Raw genomic sequence first — 21,552 nt, forward strand, 5'->3', positions numbered from 1 at the left:
ATTAGGGAAATACCTTACATGAATACTAAGTTGCGTAAAGAAAATAATATGAGAATTGCGTTGCTACAACCTAAAGCCAGTAACAGTCGAGCCAGTTGGTCAGGTATCAACCATGGAGCTGGCACTCATTGCTACTTTGTCAAGCTGCAGCACTTCTGACAAAGCCTTACAGAATGCTCTGTTCACTTTTTGTGAAGAAACAGGGCTTTCAGACATTTTGTTCTGGGTTTTTACTTGGTTTCAGTGGTTGCTTTTTTGCTTCAAGGACACCTCCTGCTTAGGAGAGTCCAAAGTTCAGAGGAAGTTGTTCACAGAAGAGTAAGAAATCTAAGAGGTGATGGTTTGCTTACAACATTTTGCACAGGGAGGGTCAAAGTTTCATTCTAGGCATCTGGAAATTAAGGGAAAATAGAAAATTAACCCAGATTTTCCTTTCCTCCTGTTTGGGTAAAAGGGGGGTGGGTTAGTAAAAACAACTGTATATAGGTCATATTTAACAATAGATCAATTAGTCAGATGGTTGTGAAGTCAGAAACGTGAAGGCTTGAAACCTCAAGAGAGAAAAAGAGAATGAAACAGTTTCAGAGACCTGGAACCCTGGAAGATGTTGGTGGGCAGTTAGGCATTGCAAAAGTAAGGAACCAGGAGAGGACTGTGAAGAAGTTTAGAAGTGGAATGAAACCTTCACAATCCTTTAACTCTAGTTCAACATTACAAGAAGAATAAAGTATAACAGTGGCTTGTGCTTACAAGAGTCCAGACTAATTCAAAGAAAATAACAATCATGGCTGAGAGACAAGAAGATACTGTAGTAGAGGAGGCAGACATAAAGGGATTGAGCCAGAATGAAGACGTTTTGCTCCTGCAGGCATCCAGGGGTTAGAGAAGGGTTGAAGAGAGATGTAGAGTGGCCAAGTGAGTGTTAAACCTGTAAGGCTAAACTATTTGGGAATCTGAACTACTTAGTAATAGGAATGACATTTCCTGAAGAGTTTTAGCTCTAGTTCAGAGGTAGATTAATGATAGTGCTGGAGAGAAAGGAACATTAATTGCTAGTTAATGCATGTATGGAGTGTATATGAGGGATATCATTGTAGGTTTCCTGCCACAAAGAGGCAGGGAGGTCACAAGGGACATTTGGCCAATTAGAATTCAGAGTCAGGGGACCAAAGTGCCCCTTTGGAGAAAACATTATGAAGAAATGTGGTGATGTTTCTCTGAAAATGCAGATTTAGATTTAGTCCAATTACCAGTGGAGGATTCTTTTACTGACCTCAGGGTCAGTATATACTTGCTTTAGATATAGCAAAATTGCCAGGGGCTAAGCTTGTAAGCTTGTTTACAATTTTGCCACTCTAGCACGTGTGTATATACAGCAATAACTCAGGACACGAGCACATGGAAGCTATAATAATTTTTTTAGTCTTCAAAGGAACCACAAGTGTCTCTTTTTGTCCATAGATTCTATTTATTTCAATCTAAGTGTAAATGGAGGTTTGTTTTTCATCAAATGAATCACAGCAGCTGCTTCAATTTTTATTTCAATCACTAGAAGTGCAAGATGTAGTTATTTGGACTGACGGAATATATGCAGAGTCTACGAACACCTTTGAAATGTTTGAAAGCTGCACATCAAGAACATGAAGTCAGACCCAAGATCAAAGAGAACTTCCCAAGGCAGGCAAGTGAATGAGGTAATCAGGTCATACTATATTTTAAGTCAGGCTGGCGGAAAAGCACAGCAAGTCTGATAAGCAGATCACCGATGGTATTAAGAGATAGGAAATAGGAAAGAAATAACAGAAAGGTTGTCATGTTGTAAACGTGAACCAGAGAACCTCCAAGAAATTAAAAAGAAGAAACAAAAGAACAAGTTTTAGAGAAGTTATTATTTCAGAAGCAGAGCCAGGAAGCCTTGATATTGCAGTGGCTCAATAGAAAACAGAAGAGTACTGTATTTTTTTTTCTATACAAAACATAAATTGGTGTACAGTAGTTCATTTTTCTAAGTCATTCCTTCATATAAAAATGTATCAAACGAGAACCTGCAGGAGTTAAGAAGTGAGTAGAGGGCAAGATAAAAATGCAGTTTTCAAATGAATAAAACAATGGAGACTCTGTAGACAAAATATTTGACAGACTAATGTTCTGTAGGGTGGAAGGCAATAAGGTGAGATGGCTAATTTGGTTGGCATAATTATTGCCTCATCATCATTAATTCAATTTCTTACCTACCCTTAAGGTCCCAGGACCTTAGAACTAAGTACAAATCAGAGTAGGCTTGAGATCACTCTTTCATTCTGAAAGAATGGTGAGGTTTTTCAACTATCAGCAGCAGAAACTGCAAAAATATAAACTGATAAGCCAATCTTTTATTGAACACTGAGTGTACAGGGTGATAAAGTACAGGAAGATTATGATTTTGTCCCAGGCCTTTGTCACTCGACTCACTATTTTGTTCAGATATTAATTATTCTTTTCAAAACCTAGCTTGTCCCCCCCCCCCGAAAAATGATAATAAATGTGATTTGATACAAGGCCCGTTGTAGTATTTCCATTCATATTTTTGTAGTGCTTTATATCAACTCTGATGCAATGACCCTAAACAAACTTATTTACAAATAGCAATACAGCTTCTTTTTCTAGATAACTAACTTTAGGATTGGGGTGTAAGATGTTTATACTATTAATAGTATGATTAAAATTATAGTAAAAAGTACTTGGGGTCAAAGTGATTTCAAACATGACTTCTATACAGAAAAATCTCAGCTGCTGGGGTGAAGAGATTTCAGTCTCTCGCATCTGTGCCATAGATTCCATTTGCTTTTATTAGATGCAATCTATTACTCAATTTATATATTAAGACAACATTCAACAGATGGGGGGGGGGGGAAGGGCATGAGCTAGGAGAAGCTAGTAAAAACCAAGTAGTTCTGGCTACAACCCAAACAGACAGGTGGCAGCAAGTCTTTGCAGCCATTTTCAAATGACATCCACATACTAGGTTGCATGGTTTTGAACCTTGGCACGGGTTTAGTCAGATTTAGTCAGATTTTAACCTTTTACACACACACACACACACACACACACACACAGGCTTTGCTGCATGTACAGCCATAACAGAAATTAGGGGATGAATGATTGGGCTTCATCACTGTGACAACTCCAGGCTAGGGCAGTAATTGAACCCAATGCCAGCATACGAAAACTGAGGGCAGTTTGAGATCCAGTGGGTCCTGGCCTGGCTCAGTCGTACCCTCCAAACACCATTTTGGGGTTTTCTGCTGACTCCTGTAAGCATGGATACAACCATGTTGGCGACACTTTTGTCACTCCATTGACAGCACCTGGTGGGAGGCCACCTCAGTTGGAGAGCTTGGAGAAATGGACCCTTTGGTCTAATCCTCACACACTCCAGTCCATTTTAAGGCATTATGCAGCATTTTATCCTTATCCATACTTTTCCTGATATACATATGGCATGTTCTTCTGCACGCTCTTTCTGTGCATATTCATTTTGTTTCAATGCCAAGAAACAACCCACAAGTATAAAAGTTAGAAAACTGACACAAAATTTAATTTGAAGAAATTGATTAATCCCTTAAATAAACCTTAAAATTTACACAGACGTGATTAAGATTGTAAAACTTTGCAACAGTATTAAAGAACACACAAAATTAAAATGTTATGTAAACTTAAGTAACAAGAGCCTCCTTAATAGTTTTTTAAAAAATACAATATATTACATGTTTGGTACTTGCAATGTGCCAGTACTTATTTAGTATGTTTCTTTACAAATAACGAACAAGAGCTTTCTTATTCCACACAACTATGAAGTCAGACATTTAAGTGGTGTTTTTACAGACAATGGTGTGTGTCCTTACTATATATATATATATATATATATATATATATATATATATATATATTCAAGCACGAAGAAGTCATCATTATGATCAAATACTATTTCCAGAGTACACATTTATAATACCAGAAATAAGTGTTTCAATCATATCAGTTTGGGGAAGAGTTCAACAATATTTTATACCAACTCAAAATTTATCTTCTGTTGAAACACCATGTTCTCTTTGTGGAATTGCTAGTGTTGCTTGAGATAATCTATCTGATTCATGAAAGGATGAACAAAACTCAGGAACTACAGCTGACTCGCATGATGCTTGGAAGTCATGGCAATTATCCAGAATGCTGGACGTAACAGGAACAGTGGCCTGAATGGAAGAGAAAATTAAATTATTTGCAAGTGATGAGACTGAAACAACTAAAATGTATTTTAGAACCCTGTTTGGGGCTTTCTAATACTGTAACTAAGCAGAAGAAACAGGAACAACGGAGAAGGAAACAAGAAGCAGGTGAAAAGGACACTGTTGGTAAGTCTTACTAATTATCCTCTCTTAGCATGCTCTATTAATGCTTTTGGTCCACTGGTCCATTTGTAAATACGGAGAGGTTTGCCAATATAACAGCCAATTTCACAATGTTTTATTAGGCATCCCTTCTGTAATTTTCTAGACCTTTCGCACAATGGTACTGCTCTTTTAACAGAGTCTGCATTTTTAACAGTTTTAACCAAGTAAATTTCTACAAGCACAGATATGCAAAGATAAAACATCATATTATACTGAAATTTTTATTGCTACTGAAAACCCACTTTTCTGACATCTGTATCCAAAGCTGTTCATGGCTTGCAGATCCTGTTGTTGCTAATAAAGTTAACTCCTAATTGCTGGGTGTGGTTTCCTGCTGGCTTGCTCCTGTTACCAAATCATGTAAAATGCCCCATTGCTTATGAGCGACTGTACACTCTGGCAAGTATATGTGTTAATAAACCATCAGTCTTATTTGAAACAGACTATTATTTAAAAGCTCTCTTACCTGCTGTAAAGAAGCTGCTGAAACTGATTTACCATTTAACTCATCACCGTACGGTGGTAAAACATTCTGCATTGCTTTCTCCTGTTTGAAGCCTACACTTTCTGAAACCAAACTAGCATGTTCTGCTCCTTGACAAACTGGGCCAGATCTAAGTACTTGATTTGCAGACATTTGTAGATTGGCTGGAATCAGTCCCAAGTGTTGTAGTGTAAAGTTCATAACTGAAGTGCTTGGGGCTTGGATTGAGTCAGCCTGGTCTGAAGTCACAGCAGTGCCATTCACCACGGGGACAGTAGCTACAGAAGATGCGGGTAGCTTTAGGTTCACAGGTGCTATATGAAAAGCAGGGAAATTAACGGCAGTAAATTCAGATGTCACTTGAATGCCACCTATGAGAAGGAGAAAGAAAGAATAAACCGTCACAAATGACAATACTTCTGCATCAAGGAGCACAGGCCAATGTTTGGCAGGCGTGGACACCAAGTCCAGCCAAATACCAGGAGCTTGGCCACAGCAGGCTTCAAATGAATGCAATTAAGCCTTGGCATAGAATATTAATGCACAAACTATCACATTATAAGAAACTCAGAAAAGGTCCTGCAACAACAAAATGACTCACCTAGAACATTGGTTTAAATACATTCAGTAACTGAAAAAACATCCACCCCTCAAGATCAGAACATGGAACATATGTAGAATGTGGATGTTTGTTTCAATCGGTTTTTTCCTTTATTGTTGATTTTATGTTTTGAATGATTTGCTGTGTTGTTTTTATGATTACTGATTTTATTGTTTTATTCACTTTGTAAACTGCTTTGAGGTTTGTTTTTTTAAAACAAAAAATCCAGCGGCATATCAATTTTATGAAATAAGCGAACAAAAAGAAGTGTTTGAAGGAAATGAGAGCTATAGGCAGCAATAAGAACATTTATTTGATGAATTGTTAAATGGATAACAAAAATGTTAGCTTTTATTTGTAGTTTTGTAAGCCCTCTGTAAATGAGTTCAGAACTGTTAATACATATTGTATTAAATCCATCTTCTTCAGGTCACAGAAAGTGGAACCATGTGGAACAAGCCACCATTGCAAAAGCTGAATGAGGAGGGCACAGGGCTCAGGCATGCAATAGCTGTAGTTAAATTTCCCATCTTCATCAATAGCTGACAGGAGTCATCTGATATAAACAAGTCTGGAATACTTTAGAGGCACAGTTAATGAATACACACCAGCAATAGGAGAACTATAAGACTTCTGTTCTGCTGCACACATCTCAGCTTTCTCCTTGTTAGAAAAAATGGTCTCATTACCAAGCTTGGTACAGTGAGGAAGAGGTATAAGGTATCCTGAAGGAAACCAAGTCTAAAGAACAAGGGGAAATGTAGTGTTTATATTCACAACAATAATCAACACAAATTTCATAGATTTAGCCCAGGTATTGCACTGTTCCTAAACAAGAAAGGGCCAAAATAGATATGACATGGCAGAACAATGACTGGATCTCTTGATGTCTTAACAATTAAAGAAGCCACTGGGACTGAAGGAAAACAGTAAGAGAACTTAGCCATGCCATTTCTAAGATGGAAAACCATCTTAGCAAAGCAACTGTTACCCATGGGTGGGTGGGGGGTTCTTCAACATTGGATCTCCAAATGTTGAGGTTGGACTACAATTCCCATCATCCTGGACGATTTGCTGACTAAGATGGGAGTTGTAACCCAATATTTGGAAGCCCAAGTTTGATATTGCACTTGTCCAATATTGCAATGGATAACTTTATAGGAGGGAGAAGATCGTAAACAACAACCACCCCGATGCAATTTTGGACCACCTCACGCTCAATTCATGCCACACTTCTGTTTTCCTTCTTCCTCTTTTTCCATGCCACATTAAAAACAAAGACCTCGTGTATATGAAGCAAAAGGCATCCATGAATAATGATGAAAATTAAACATATTTGGGGTGGGTGGAGATAAATACAACATTCAACTTTTAAGAAAAATGCAACTGTGTTTGTGCTCTACAAGCACGCAGAATGCATGACTCTTTTTCATTCTGATCTCTTAATTTTTTTTTAGATGATAAAATATTTTAAAAGATCATTACTTTTCATCCTGGGGTCTTATAAAGGATAATTTTAATATGTTGCTGGACAGTATGACATGTCCATTATTGCATTCTACAATTCTGCCCACGGATCACACAAAACATGTGCTTTGTCCAAATAGCAAGGGTCTGTCTGAAATGCAATACAGTAAATTTCAGCAGCAGTCCTTAATTAAAATATAAAAAGAGGGGAAAATGTCCATGGGCTGAAGCTACCTATCAGATACTACATTGGTCCTAAATGTGATCTAATTTTCTTTCTTTTTTTGTAAAGATGGAGCATAAAATGCTTACTTTAAGACATTCAGTGCTCCTTTCAGAAGAGCAAAGATACAGGACAAATGTGCTTAAGGGGAAGTATACCTTGTGTGTAGCGATTGCAAATGTTGCGGGCATCTCCTGCATTGTGGTGATACTGTTGGGTTCCAAAAATTCCCCTTGCCTCTGCTGGTTAGGTTGACCCTCCAAGTGTTGATCTGTTTTTTCAGATTTACTTTGTTTCACAGCTGATGAAGTTAAGGTTTCCTGGTCAAGACGCGAAGCTATGGGACATCGGGATTTTTTGCTCTCAACAGATACTCCCTGGGGTGGGGGCAATGCAAAATAACCAAAGGCTAATTTAGAGGTGGATGCACACACACATATGGATATTATTTATTTATTTCAACAATTTATATACTGCTTAATTACAATAGTCTCTAAGAAGTTTACAAGTAACTCAGTACAGCAACAACAAACCAGTTAAAAGTATAATATCAGAATTCAGTTAAAATGCCTTTTGGAATAAACAAGAATTTCAGTAGGTGATGGAAGTTCAACCAAAGGGCAGGGACTGTTTGACCTCAACTGGAAGGGAGTCCCATACAATTGGGCCCACAATGCTGAATGTGTGACTCCTGGTGGATACAAGCCATGGGAGACCACTAACAAGTGACTCCCCTTCAGACCTCAGTGATTGGGCAGGGATATAATGAATCAGGTGGTCCTTGAAAGCCAAGTTGTTAAGGGCCTTGCGAGTTAAAACAAGAATCTGGACATTGGCCTCGGAGCATGCAGGCAGCCAGTGCTACTGGAGTTATGTGCTGGTGATAGTCTCTCCCCAACGGCACTACAGCCAGAGCGTTCTGTAACAGGTGAAGTCTCCAGACTAGGCCCAAGTGCAGCCCTACATAAAACACATTGCAATAACTGAGTCTTGAGGCTACTAAGGCATGGTTCACTATGGCAAGACTATTCCTGTCCAAGAATCACTGTCATTGGCATATTGGATGTACATAATAATAGGTACCCCTCCCCAACGAGGCTACCTAAGTTTTCAGTGACAAAGTTCGATTGGGGAGCAGCCCCAAATCTATTCTTTCAGAGTGAGTGAAACCCCATTCAGAATAGGCAGGCAGGCAGACACAGACAGACACAGAGGGGGGGGGGGGGAGAGAGAGAGAGAGAGAGAGAGAGAGAGAGAGAGAAAGCTTATCTCTGAATGAGTAATATTAAAGGTGCCTTCTCCCTTCTTGTTCTCCTTCTTCTCCCGCATTCTGCATGTCAACTCCATCCTCCAACACAATTCCTATTTTTCCCTTTTCCCAAGTTGAGGCTGGACTTTCCCCACCCTCTATTGCACTCCTGGAAAAGCAGCTCAAAGCACAACTGAGAGATATCCAGTTCCCAGAATTCTGTATCTATATCAAACCAGATTCTTTGAAACAAGCAACTGGCTGTCATCACTCAGAAAAACAGGAATACAGTACAGAGTAAAAAATAAATAAATGGAGAAACACAGTGCCTTGAAAACATAACTATAAAAGCAACTGATTGGGGCTATTGAAATTCCCAGGTCTCTACACACGAGACACTAGTCAGATTCAAGATATTCTTTACCTTAGCAAAGCTGGTGAAATGTGCCTCTACAAAAGTTGTCATCCTTATGTAACCCTTCCTAACAGAGGTCTATTTCATCTTTCTTTAGTCACGTTGTCACTTATTTGTTACTAAGGAGTTTTCTACCCCCTCATATTACTTGCCAATCCTGCCCACAGCAACCCCCTGTTCTAGACCTCACCAACACCCCACCCACAAAATTAGTATAAAAATCCTGGCTACTGCCACCAAGCACCAATAATACAGAAGAATCCCAAGCTTAAAATCAGTAAAAGTAACAAGACAGAGGGAAAGTAAAAATAGGTTATGAAATTTAAACAAAAGCAGAAAAGGCAGAACTAGCTTTGTCCAAGAGACTCAAGGAGGAGTGGGAAAAGGAATAGGGAATAGCTGATGAACCTGACTAAAGTGCAAAAGGAAAAGAGAGAAGTACAAACATACTCTAGTACAATACTTTGCTTTATCATCAAAGTGCACACAGTAAATACATTTGATATTGTTTCCAGAACATTTGATCAGGGCTAGGAAAATAGGAAACAACCCTAATGCAGCAGCTGGTTCTGTGGGCAGATGCCCCAATTTTAAAAAAGGATTTCCTCCACTCTTAATGCCTTCTGCATTCATTTCAACTGAGGAATGTGATCTACTTGTGTACTGCTTTGTGCTGACTGATGTTCCATCTCAATGACTGAAGACTTCTGGACACACACCTTTGGATCAACTTCTTATTTAAAAAAAGCAGCTCAATATATGGGTCACAAGAGCTCTGCATTTAGCAAGCCAGTCGCTAAGGAGGGCAGTTTTTGCAACAACTGATAATCTGCAATTACTGATTTGTCAGGTAGAAAATAATAGGCTTGTTCCAAAACTTAGTGCACTCTGTAATATGTGTCCCACCATTCTGCAGCACCTAGGGCACAAATTCCCAAAGCATACTTTAGCCCATTATCTGTAAAGGGTGAAAGAAGTATGATTTACCTCTCCACGCACCCTCCCCCGGCAGGAGAAGATGCTAGATCGTGTTCGTGTGTGTGGCAGCAGTTCTGAATATATCTGCCAGCTGGAAGCCAGTGCTCTTTTTCTAGAAAAAGAGGTGCTCACCACAAACGTCTCCCTTGTTCTCTTAGAATGGCAACGGCACCCACCTGAGAGGTACTGGAACTGAGTTCTGGTGAGTTCCTGCTGAAAAGAAGCCCTGCCCAGAGCTGTAACTCATCCAAAAACACAAGACAGCTTCTTCTGAGGCTGGGTAACTGCTGTCCTTCTATATGGGGAGTAACTGGATGCTCCAATACCACAAAAGCAAAGCTACCTGGAAGTTAAAAGGGAGCCTGAGCAGATGGCCTCCTCCATAAGGTTAGGGTTGCCATATTTCAAAAAGTGAAAATCCGGACACAAAAGTTGTTGGGCCAAAGTTGTCGAGTTTTTCCTTAGCTTTGCCAAAGGTTGTTAAGCCTTTCTGGCAAAAGCGCAAAAAAAAGGAGTTTTTGAGCTATTTTGAAGGGAAATCGCCAAAAACAACACAGGTTGCCATATGTCCGGACACTGCTTCCGACTGCAGTATTCCAGGTATGTCTGGATATATGGCAACCCTGCATTAGGTGGGCTTGCAATAGGGATGAATGGGGAGGAGGAAATGAATTTGGCACCTTGGGTGTTGGCAAGAACTTTTTCAGCTGTTATTGTTTTAAAAAATAAAACTACTGTATTTCTTAAGCTGTTTTCTTTCTCTGCTCCTAAGGCTTTGTGTAGAAAGAGAGTGGAGGTCAGGCGGTCAGAAGGGGAGCTCTACTGATAGTGTGGCTACCTGTGGCACAGCTGAGATTTGAAAAAGCTGCCGCTGCCACTGCTAAAGGTAGACCCTGTGCATGAACCTGACTCACAGGAACCCTTAACTATTGAATTGATTTTCCACAGCGACCAATTAGAGAGCCCTATCCCATGCATTTCATGCCTCAGCCGCCCATTTAGTATTTGGAAAGAGTGTGCACTTTAATACAGCTTACCAGTAGCACATCATGCAGTGCCGCTTCTTCACTCGCACATTTTTTCATTGGACTGCCCTCCATTCTACGTCTCTTAAGACGTCTCTCAGGCACCACGTCATCCTTTGTACCTTCTTGCTCCTTCGCCAGCCAGAGGTCCTGGCCTTTAGCACAGGAAGCACTTCCTTCTCCATTGCTGCCACTGTCTTCAATAAATATTTTACCGGGGGCTACTTGGGAACTGGGCGCCGTGGGAGACTTACTTCCAGCCACATTAGCACAGTGGACAGGCCGCACCGTGAAACTTGGATTGTATGCTGTCACTAGCTGTGTTTGGGAAGGGTGCAGGTATAATGCATAGGGCACATTGGGATGGAGAGGTAGCATTGCTGGAGGTACCGAGTTGTGGATCAGAGGTAGGATCTCAGCCTGAGAAGGTAACAAGAATGGTTTAGGCTTCAAACGAGTTTTGGGTGGCAGTCCTAGAGGGGATGGCAAAGTAGAATGTTCCAGTTTCATTTTTCTCTTCTTGAAATCCCTAAGAAAAGAAATCCATAGCATTAAAACCCTTGCATCCAAAATGGCTCCGCCAAAGCGATACAGTAGAATTGGCTCTGTTTATTTAGAAAAGAAAGCACTGCCAAACATTAAGTCATGCTCTTCTTACACCAAATATGTTAATTTTAGTCCTGTTGTTGAGGAGTAGTGTTAGTACAGTGGTACCTCGGGTTAAGTACTTAATTCGTTCTGGAGGTCTGTACTTAACCTGAAACTGTTCTTAACGTGAAGCACCACTTTAGCTAATGGGGCCTCCTGCTGCTGCCGCCGCACCGCCAGAGTACGATTTCTGTTCTCATCCTGAAGCAAAGTTCTTAACCCGAGGTAATATTTCTGGGTTAGCGGAGTCTGCAACCTGAAGCATATGTAACCTGAAGCGTATGTAACCTGAGGTACCACTGTAAGTGTGATATGCTGCTGGAGGATTCACCTAGCTGGGAAATTTTGTTTTCAATAGGCAGACTTTGTATGCATCTCTTTTACGAACGTACCTTGACTGTTCATCCAGCTGCTGTTTGCATATTGTTGCAAGTTGAGCCATCTTGCTTGGAAAGCTTGGTGGAATTTGACCTTTGGGAAGAGATAAATAAAGAGATTTCACTAAAACCGTACTGTTTGCATAGCTTGAGGATGAGCAATTCATGGCCTTCCAGAGTCCGTCACTGGAAGGACAACACCTTATGGTACTGCTCATAAGGTGTTGTATATGGTTAGTCTTGTGGCCTGGATTTGGCCACACACACAGCCATTGACACAGTGGGACAAGTCCATAGGATTCCATGAAGCTGTCATATTAAGAGCATTTTGATCCAACAAAGCATCTCCAAGGACTCAAGGTTTTTCAGTGCCTTGTTACTCAAAGCCATCAGCTGGAAATGCCATGGGATGGAGCCTACTACACTTCAAAGCTTCAAAATGGAACCTGTGACTGCACCTAACACCATTACCCATTAGTCTTTCCAACCTGAGTATAGCACATACCTTCCCACTTTGTATAAGTCTAGCCAAACTTAGTAAGGCTGCTCAGGAGCAGACAACTCAAGAGATTGCAAGATATACTGGGGTTTGTTTGTTTTTCTGCGCTAAGGCATTAAGCAGAACCATTCAAGATTTCAATAGCATCTCCGGAATGACACTGAATAGAGTTTACATTTCAACTACGTACTTGCATTTTTCTTGACGGGGCTGCTTGGAGCAGATCTGATTTTCCTCGGATTGCTTTGTGCACCCTTTGCCAATTTCATTAAAGATGGGTGCCGTATGAAGCCTTGCTTGCTTCTTGTGGGGAAGAGGTTCTTGGAACAATGCTCTTTGGAAGACTTCCCTTCCGCAGGATGAGATGAAGCAGTCGCAGTGGGTGTAGATACAGGCTGTGCAGCTATAAATCAATCGTGCACAAAATTGTTATTAAGCCTTTGTTTTGGCAAAACTATTGGGAAATAATCACATCTACATATAAGTGAAAAATGCCTTTCACAAAAAGCCTTCTTTGGTTGATAGCAGCAAGGAGCAGTAGATAAGAAAGCTTCACCATTACAGTGACAGGCAGCGACCATTTTAGGTGAGTCCAATTGACATGCAACCACTGACATGTAACCACCAACATGCGGGTCCTTTCGGACCCCGGAAGAGGGAGGAATAGTGGCATAACGGGGCACATTTACACACATTCTGTCAATGCATGCTTTGACCTGGAACAAAACCCCTGCGGAAATGGGGAATTGCCTGCAATTCTAGAGTACAGAAGTAATAGTCCACCTACCCAGAATCTCTGAAAAAACATCTGGTCCTGTCCATTTAAATGCTGGTTTGCGACCCTTCTCTTCTGTAACGTGAACCTTCCGGATGAGCTCAAGGCTACTGAGAACATTTGCAATATCATACAGCCTTCGAATTTTAGCTGAAATAAGTTTAAAAGACTAATGAAAATGCAGTACTACTACATCACCATTAAGCAGAGGCTCAGTACTATGAAAACATCACCCTTCTTCTCCTATTAGTCTAAATGGTGCTTTAAACACACAAAACAAAAGCAACAGGGTCATTTATGTTCCAAGGATCCACAGGAGTACACAAATAGGTTAGTTAAATTTTGGTCCCTTGGTCAAGCCATATGCTCAATATTTTTAAATGAGCTTCTGTGTGAATGACCAAAGGGTGGGGTTTAGGAAACTGTGGAAAATTAAATTTGGTAGGAGTCCAAAGAACTGTGTTCCCACCGAAGAACATTCTCAACAGACACCTTGCTTTGTTAGATGGAGGCTGGATCAGAAAAGAGTAATCTTTCCCACATCCACAAGCTTTAACTTAGCTGCAGCTTGCTGTCTCATCTGAACACAGAACTGTAGCTATGGTAAAACCGCTGCAGGCCATTGGATTGTTTCAAACAAGAGATGAGGAACCTGCGGCCCTCTGGTGTTGGACAACTCTTTATCCCTGACCATTTGCCAATGTTACACATTCCTGTTTCAAACTAACCATAGTTGATATAAGGCACCGCTTATCAGTTTGTATAACACAACAAACTGCAGTTAACCGAGTGGAAGTGAAGGCTCCCAAATTCTTCCTGGCTGCGCAGGAGGATAGGAGCAGGTAGAGGAGGCTGGAGTCATTCATGACTTGCTTAGCCAGTTAAGAAATGACAGCCTGTCCATGAATTATGAGGAGGCCAACATCATATACTGGCCTGGTTCAGGAGTCACTATCTAGGTCCAATCAGCCAGTTTACTGAACCGAAAGGTGTGTGCTTGTGCATTCAATCCTACTTTTGTGTGCCTGGCTTGTTAGATACCCTGGTTCTTAAACCACAGTCTCCCAGTATGGACATCATAGGAAACTGTGATTTAAGAAATAATGATATCTTCAAAGATGAGCAAAGGGGAGGGAACATGGGGACACATTATTTGAGTTTATTCTAATAAATCAGTTTCATGGGCCAACACTGGGCCAAACCTGGCCATTAAGAGCTAACATCTAACCCACCTGGGAACACTTGGACTAAGGGCATGCTAAGTTGCAAAACACCTACATTCTCAGTATGCTATCTTAATTTTTTCATATTTTTAGTCTTGTACAGTGGTACCTCGGGTTAAGTACTTAATTCGTTCCAGAGGTCCGTTCTTAACCTGAAACTGTTCTTAACCTGAGGTACCACTTTAGCTAATGGGGCCTCCTGCTGCCACCGCGCCGCCGGAGCACGATTTCTGTTCTCATCCTGAAGCAAAGTTCTTAACCCGAGGTACTATTTCTGGGTTAGCGGAGTCTGTAACCTGAAGCGTATGTAACCTGAGGTACCACTGTATTGATGGGCTACAGGAAAAAGTGTTTAAATATGTAAAAATTAAGACACAGTATAGAGAAGATATGGAAATAGCCATTTCTGCCACTTACTTTTAAACTTGCTTTTATCCAAATATTCAACATGGTCTTCGCCAATCAATATTTTAGCAGCGACTTCAAGATTCACAACTTGGGGGGTTGAAACAAGAAACAGCATCACAAATTTCTGACTCATCACCCGTAAAGACTTGTCTTTACGACTGTTTACTGAAGCTGTACGGAGAGATAACCATGGCAGAATATAATCCAAGTCATGAGAGCTTTGAAATCATTGTTCCTAACTCGCCTGGGCTTCGGGTTCACTCACTCCCCCCAATAAATGTTTCCATGCAGATTCCATTTGTTTATTTAAAGGATTTATATGCTGTCTTTCTAAAGAAAAAATGATTTGCTGCCCAGTCAGGTTACTATACAAGCTAATCATAAGGAGAGTTAAAAACAAATTAATCCAAATAATTAATTAAACATTGCCCCAAATGCAAGCATTTGGAACCAACCGAATTCAAATCATAGAAGATACTGGCATGCCAAAATTAGAAAGCAAAGATGTACCTGCTCGAAACTCCATCCCAGGAAGTTCCACAAAGCAGATGTCTGTATGGTCATTTGGCCTAACATGCTTTGCCATCAACTGAATCTTCTGGTCATCCCCTTCAGGCTCTTCTTCATATTGTCTTCTTTTAATCAGCTCAACTTGCTGACTATAGTTGTTCTCCTCAGCCACTTTTTTCAAAATCTGTAGTGTTTTCTTAAGATTATGACGCCCATGCCAAGAATACCTGTTTTTGGCAAGTCGGCTCACCATGTGAAGACTTTCCAGTACATTCATTATGTCATAGATGCGCCTGCGTTCAACATCTGTAAGAAGGGCAATTTTAAAAAAAATATTTTCCACCTGCTTTTTAATCCTGTCACATTCTGGAAGGTGGGTAGACCCTCATGATTATATCTTCCTTCCCTGTGAAAACCGGAGGACTGGAAAATTGAAGACTGTGCTCTTTCCACATAGTCTGCCTTGCTATAACATGCCCCGTTTCAAATTCCTGGTTGCTGTAAGGAGCTGTAAGGTTGCTGTAAGGACCTGTATGATGACCTTCAGCTGGCACCCCGGCTGCCTCCATATCTGGGCAGGGATAGCCAAATTTCTGTTTTCTATGCCCTTGTAACCTCTATGTTAGATTACTGCAATATATGGGGCTGCCTCTGAAGACTGTTTGGAAACTTCAGTCAGTGCAGAATTCAATGGCCAGGTTGCTCACTGGGGCAAGATGGTGTGAGCATGTAACACCAGCCCTGGACTAACTGCCAATTACTTTCCAGGCCCAATTCAAAGTGTTGGTTTTGATCTGTAACTTTCCAGGCCCAATTGCTGGGTTTGACCTATAAAGCCTTGAATGGCTCAGGACCGCAATACCTCAAGGACCGCCTTTCTCCATATGAACCAACCCAGACCCTGCACTCATCATCTGAGGCCCTTCTCCGTATGCCCCCTCCATGAGAGGTCCAGAGGGAAGCAACACAAGAATGGGCCTTTTCTGCAGTGGCTCCCCAGTTGTGGAATGCTTTCCCCAGGGAGACTCGCCTGGCACCTTCATTACATATCTTTAGGCACCAGGCAAAAACATTTTCCTTCTCCCAGGCCTTCGGTTGCTTAAACAATCTGTGGCTTTTAAAATGTGATGGGGGTATTTGGGGTGGGTGGGGAGGGTATCATGTTATGTGTCTTGTCAAAATACAGTATAAAATCCGTCCTTTGATCTTTGGATGAAGGACAATATATAAATTTAGTAAATAAATAAAAACAGTCGTTATTAATGTAATAACATTAGTATCAGCTACAGTGAGGGTATAAGGATCATAGCTGTCAACTTTTCCCTTTTCTTGCGAGGAATCCTATTCGGAATAAGGGAATTTCCCTTTAAAAAAGGGAAACGTTTACAGCCATGATAAGGATACCGAACCACATTATAAAGTTGTTTATAAGAATTCACTTATCATTTTGAACAGCGTGAAGTGAGTTTTGCTTTTTCCAGTAATAAACACTGGATCTTAGTCCCAAACTTACTAAGCTCTTCTGCTACTTCATCAAGGCAAATTTCATTGTTCTTAGAGATGTCGGGATAACTAGGATAGCGAGCTAAAAATTTGTGACAAAGCAACCCTAGACTTTTCTCTTTACGGCTGGGTTGAGATTTTTCATATTCGTCTCCTGAGAAATGGTCCTGCGGAAAGAAAACAATACAGAAACACCAATTGGTAACGCCTTAAACGAAAAATATTAAGATTTGACAGATTTAGTAACAGCATTTCTGGCCAATGTGCAATGCCAAGTGCCTTCTTGGTGACAGCTGGTGAGCCTCAAAATAATAGAGTTACCCTGAAGCGTCTGCTATGCACACAGTATAATCTCTAAAAATAACTAACACTCCAGATTTGAGGTCTAGCACAAAATACTGAAACAAACCAAAGCTGAGCTACTTTTCAAGTGCATACTTAAGCTTTGAGTACAGCGCTCAATAATATTTATAGCGATAAGAAGGGGGGAAAAATTACCTCAGGGATTTCATTTCTGCTGTCTGACAATCTTTTTTCCTGTTCTCGATTTCTAATCTCGGGACTAGCTGCGCTGATTAGCATTTTCAGGTTAGCTGTCGGTGTCCATGGGTCTCCAGGAGAGATTTCATTAGGCTTGGGTGGTGGTGTCAGATGGCCAGAAGCAGGAGGCGGCTTCTCGGCCAAAAGCCAGCTGGAGGTCGCTGCCTGTTTCAGAGGAGTTTTCAATGTGCTTTCATGTGGTTCAAAAGTCCAATTTTCCTGAGCCAAAAAGAAATGAAACTGTGTGACTCAAGATCAGCAATGCCAGGCATAAAAGCAATATGAAAACAAAGCTGTTTTTAATCAATAAACCAACCAATGTTGAAATCAATCAAGTGCCTGTTGTCAAAACAGTAGTCTGCAATGTTTTCAGACCTGGGACCCACCTTTAGCCCAAACATGTAAAGGACACATTCCTTTAAATTTTGCCATGTATTTTTATGGTGGTAGTTGTGACCCATCTTAGATCAGGCTGCAGTATACCACCAGTTGAAAACCAACATGTCAAAACTTTCACCTGTTCAGTTCCTAGGGGATTTTATCAGACTTCCTATGTATTTCAGTCAGTCTTGATTGTTTTGCTTTAGGGCAGAAATACATGCTGCAGTAAAAGAAGGCTGCAGCCAAACCCTTATCCCGCATAATGTGTACAACTTACTTGTGTTTTGATATACAACATCATGCATTTCTACATGACTGAATGTTGGGGACAAAAAAATGGATGGCGTCAAAACACAAATTAGTTTTTTTGTCTATTTTATATTTGCTAACAAAGCGAAAAGTGTAAACAAGTTCCTGATAAAGGGAGAAAAAATAGCTGAATAACATAACAGCAGGCCTGTGGATAAAATCAAGCGCCTATCTAAACAAGCATTCTCTTCTCACAGTGGCTTTTTCCAGGAGACTCATTTAACTAGTGAACATGAAAATTATATGAAGAAAACTTAAGTTTGGAATAACATTTTTTGGCCAGCTAATTTCAAAGTCAAAGGAATGGCCATTTTTAATGCTGATAAAATACACAGAGTTAAATTGATGGGGTTTTGTTTCTACCCATTGCTGGGTCCAGAACTTCCTTCGATAATAGCTTTACTAGTGACTTGTCTCCGTACAGATGCAGAGAACAAAATGACTGAATGTTAGCGAAGGTAACTATTCTTCAGGTCCAGTTCTTTATCAAGACTGAAGTAAAACCTGAAGTTAAACCAAACAACAAACAGAAGATGCCAAGCATAGTGATGGCTGCTCATATGTAATTTGCAATTCTTAACTGTTTATTTTAGAGCTGTGTCGGCCACAACCCATTGAGCAGGAACCTCTAGCCAATACTTGCTATGCGGTAGATAAAGTGGGAGATAGGTTACCTTGTCTTCAGCATTCATTTTGCCACTGCAAGCTTTTCTCTTATTCATATTCGTTTGAATTAAATAGAATAAGGGCTTTGTTGGTTGGGCAACCTTTACAGCATTCTTTGAGAAGAAGAAAAATGGAAAATTAGTTTATGTATATGCACTTAACAAAACAAAAAACAGAATACCGGTAGATGGAAGTCTGTGATAGTACAGTGACCAGTATTGGACTTAGGATTTAGAAAACAGAGTTCAAGTCCACACTGAGCCAGTTAGCTTTCTAGGTGACCTCAGGACACTCTCTAAGCCTAGCCTAGCTCACAGGTTGTTGTGGCGAAAAAATGGGGAGGGGGCGAGCCATGTATGTCACCTTAATCTCCATGGAGGAAAGGTGGGGTGATGATGACATCATTTTACCAGAGATGCTGAAACAAATCTGATGTGGGAATACTGGTGCAAGACCTCTAGAATGAGAACTTTGGCCATTTATTCAGATGTCAAATGTGCCACACAGCAGTAAGCACCTGTATTCAGAAGGCCAACTGAGTTTAGGTGGACTTACTCCATAGGCAGCATGCTTAGGATTGCAGGGTTGTAAAAAGATTTCCCAACTCCATTGTTAAGAATGTGTCTACATGAGTCTTATTCTCACATATTGCTAAATTTGTCTTCCTACAGTCACATGTCTTTACACGAAGGGGACTGGTGCAATTTGGTGAAGTATGTGTCTAGAGTAGCACTAGTTTTGTTTAATCCTGTTTCAGGTTTCTTGCTTCAGTCAAGTTGGTGACTGTGAACTTGCCAAATCAGCATTATAACATAAAAACAATAAAGAAAAATAATAAAGGCTGATGATCCGAAACTGAAGCATGAGATTTCTGTCCAAACTGGTTGTAGGAAGGTCTATACCAACCTTCACAAATCTGGTGCACCCTAAATGTTTTGAACTACAGTACAACTTCCACCAGCCCCCGCTATCATTCAGGCAGGAACAGATAGGCGCTGTAGCCCAAAACATCTAGAGTGCACCAGACTGGCAAACACTGGTCAATATCTGTTTAACAAGGTGCAGCAGGCTGTTCCCACCATTTAATGGATAACCACAGATTACACAACATGGTAGGCAGCACATCACTACCTTCTTGCAGGGATTGCAGGGGGGATTGTGTAGGGATTGCAGGATCCCTACACAGATCTGGCTGGCACAGGGCACAAAACCACAGCTCGCCCCTATACACGAAGCCAAGCCAGAGCACAACTAAGTGCAGTACAGCCATCTTCTCAGAAAAACTCTTCACAAGCTCAAGACGTCAAGACACGAAAGCTTTAGCAACTAATCCACACCTAATGACCCTCCTAAGTGGTACTCAGAATATCACTCAAGAAATCACTCAAGATATCCCTCAAGTAATTAATGAACAAAAGAAGAAAAGGCACACTAACCTGGGAACTTCCTCTCTGCCCAGAACGTTGGAGGCTATACACCACACCCCCTCAACAGTATTTATAGGAACTCAAACACTGAGATCCTGCTCTGTTCCAGTAACAAGAAGCCGAAAGCACCAGCCTGAAGATGACGAGTGAGACCTCGTCGAAACGTCGCCTAGACACCCCAACTCTTACACGGGAAGACACCCGAAGATACCAAAACCTGCATTCCTGTACCCGTGAAAATCTACGAAAGCATATATATATATATATATATATATATATATATATATATATATATATGCAGCAATGATATTCTCCCCAGTGGTACAGCAGCTATCATGGTTGTTGGAGGAACTGAATCTGGCCAGTGTGCCCTGTGCTACCTCCAAGGTCCAATTCATTCTATTTGTTACAAATCACAGAAGCAGAAGCCAGTTGTAGCAAAAACGAGGCAAAGAGCCCCCAAATACCATAAAAATGTACAAAGCTTATCACAACACACACTTTCACAGGATAGAGGCTCCTTAATCAGAAACAACCAAAGAATGGTGCATGTGTCAAAGTACAAGTCAATCAGATTTGAGCTTAATATCGTCAAGGTTCAGCAAATACGGTTTAACCATTAAGCAGCACTTTTTAAAATAAATAAATAAAAAGGATCCCGCTGCTGCAACCCAAACCTTATTGTCAACACCCCCCAAAACGCCCCCCATTTAAAATCACCTTTTTGCAAGCTACTTTCTCAAGTACGCCCCCCAGGTCTCCTCTGCCTTCTGCTACAGCTCCTTCTCTGCCAAGTCACTCACCCCCCCCCTTCCTCCTCCACTTCAACCTTCCCCTCCTTCCAGCCCCGGGATTCCACCCGCGCTCTTTCGTTCGGGATAAGCTCCTCCCACCCTTCGGGCGCATGGCGCCTCTGATTGGCTCTTGATGGGAGCGGGGCGGAGACCTCCCCTGGTCCAGTTTAAATCGTTTGGCGCCACCAACCCCGTGAGCTGAATAATCCCCGCCCCGCCCTCACCTACCTTTTTTGTGTGTGTGAGCTCCCCCCCTCACTTTCCGTCCCAGTTTAGGGGGAATCTCGGGCGCGGCGCGGCGGTCGCCGTTCAGACGAAACGCGCGCCATCCCCTCCCTCGCTAGGCTGAAAGCTGCTGGTCCGCCCGTGTCAGCGATTTGAATTTGGCCCGCGGAGGGAGGAGAAGGTGGGCGTGGAAAGGAGCGCGGAGGAGGCGAGCCCCCTCAGCCAATTGGAGCGCGGAGGCTCTTGCGCCCCAGCCAATCGGCGATGATCCTCGGTTAGGGAAAGCGGGTGGGGTTGGCGCGCGAGGGGTGTGTGTGTGAAGTTGGGCGCTCACTCGGAGGAGTTTGGCGCGAGAAGTGGGGGAGCCGGAGGCTGGGGGGCGGGCGCGACGCCAAGCG

At 41.5% G+C, this 21,552-nt stretch overlaps 1 protein-coding gene across 3 annotated transcripts; it reads right to left on the bottom strand.

Annotated features, from left to right (window-relative positions):
• Window positions 1–3,551: 3,551 nt before the first annotated feature.
• Window positions 3,552–21,328, bottom strand: E2F8 (E2F transcription factor 8). Of its 3 annotated transcripts, none has more exons than XM_081164138.1 (14): window positions 21,159–21,328; window positions 18,717–18,823; window positions 17,311–17,571; window positions 16,823–16,979; window positions 15,310–15,615; window positions 14,809–14,970; window positions 13,181–13,318; window positions 12,584–12,796; window positions 11,910–11,988; window positions 10,882–11,398; window positions 7,361–7,579; window positions 6,121–6,253; window positions 4,894–5,282; window positions 3,552–4,229 (listed from the first exon to the last, which is right to left on the bottom strand). In XM_081164138.1, exons 2-14 carry the CDS (start codon window positions 18,762–18,764, stop codon window positions 4,053–4,055), a joined length of 2,799 nt encoding a protein of 932 aa, XP_081020264.1. In that variant the 5' UTR covers window positions 18,765–18,823; window positions 21,159–21,328; the 3' UTR covers window positions 3,552–4,052. The 3 variants fall into 3 exon arrangements, with proteins under 3 accessions (XP_081020264.1, XP_081020265.1, XP_081020263.1); XM_081164139.1 differs by lacking the exon at window positions 21,159–21,328 and adding an exon at window positions 20,856–20,946 and having other exon boundaries at window positions 14,809–14,886; window positions 18,717–18,821; XM_081164137.1 differs by lacking the exon at window positions 21,159–21,328 and adding an exon at window positions 20,856–20,946 and having other exon boundaries at window positions 18,717–18,821.
• Between the last annotated feature and the right edge of the window lie 224 nt (window positions 21,329–21,552).

Source organism: Podarcis bocagei (genome assembly GCF_964188305.1).
Source record: "Podarcis bocagei genome assembly, chromosome: 1".
NCBI lineage: Eukaryota > Metazoa > Chordata > Lepidosauria > Squamata > Lacertidae > Podarcis > Podarcis bocagei.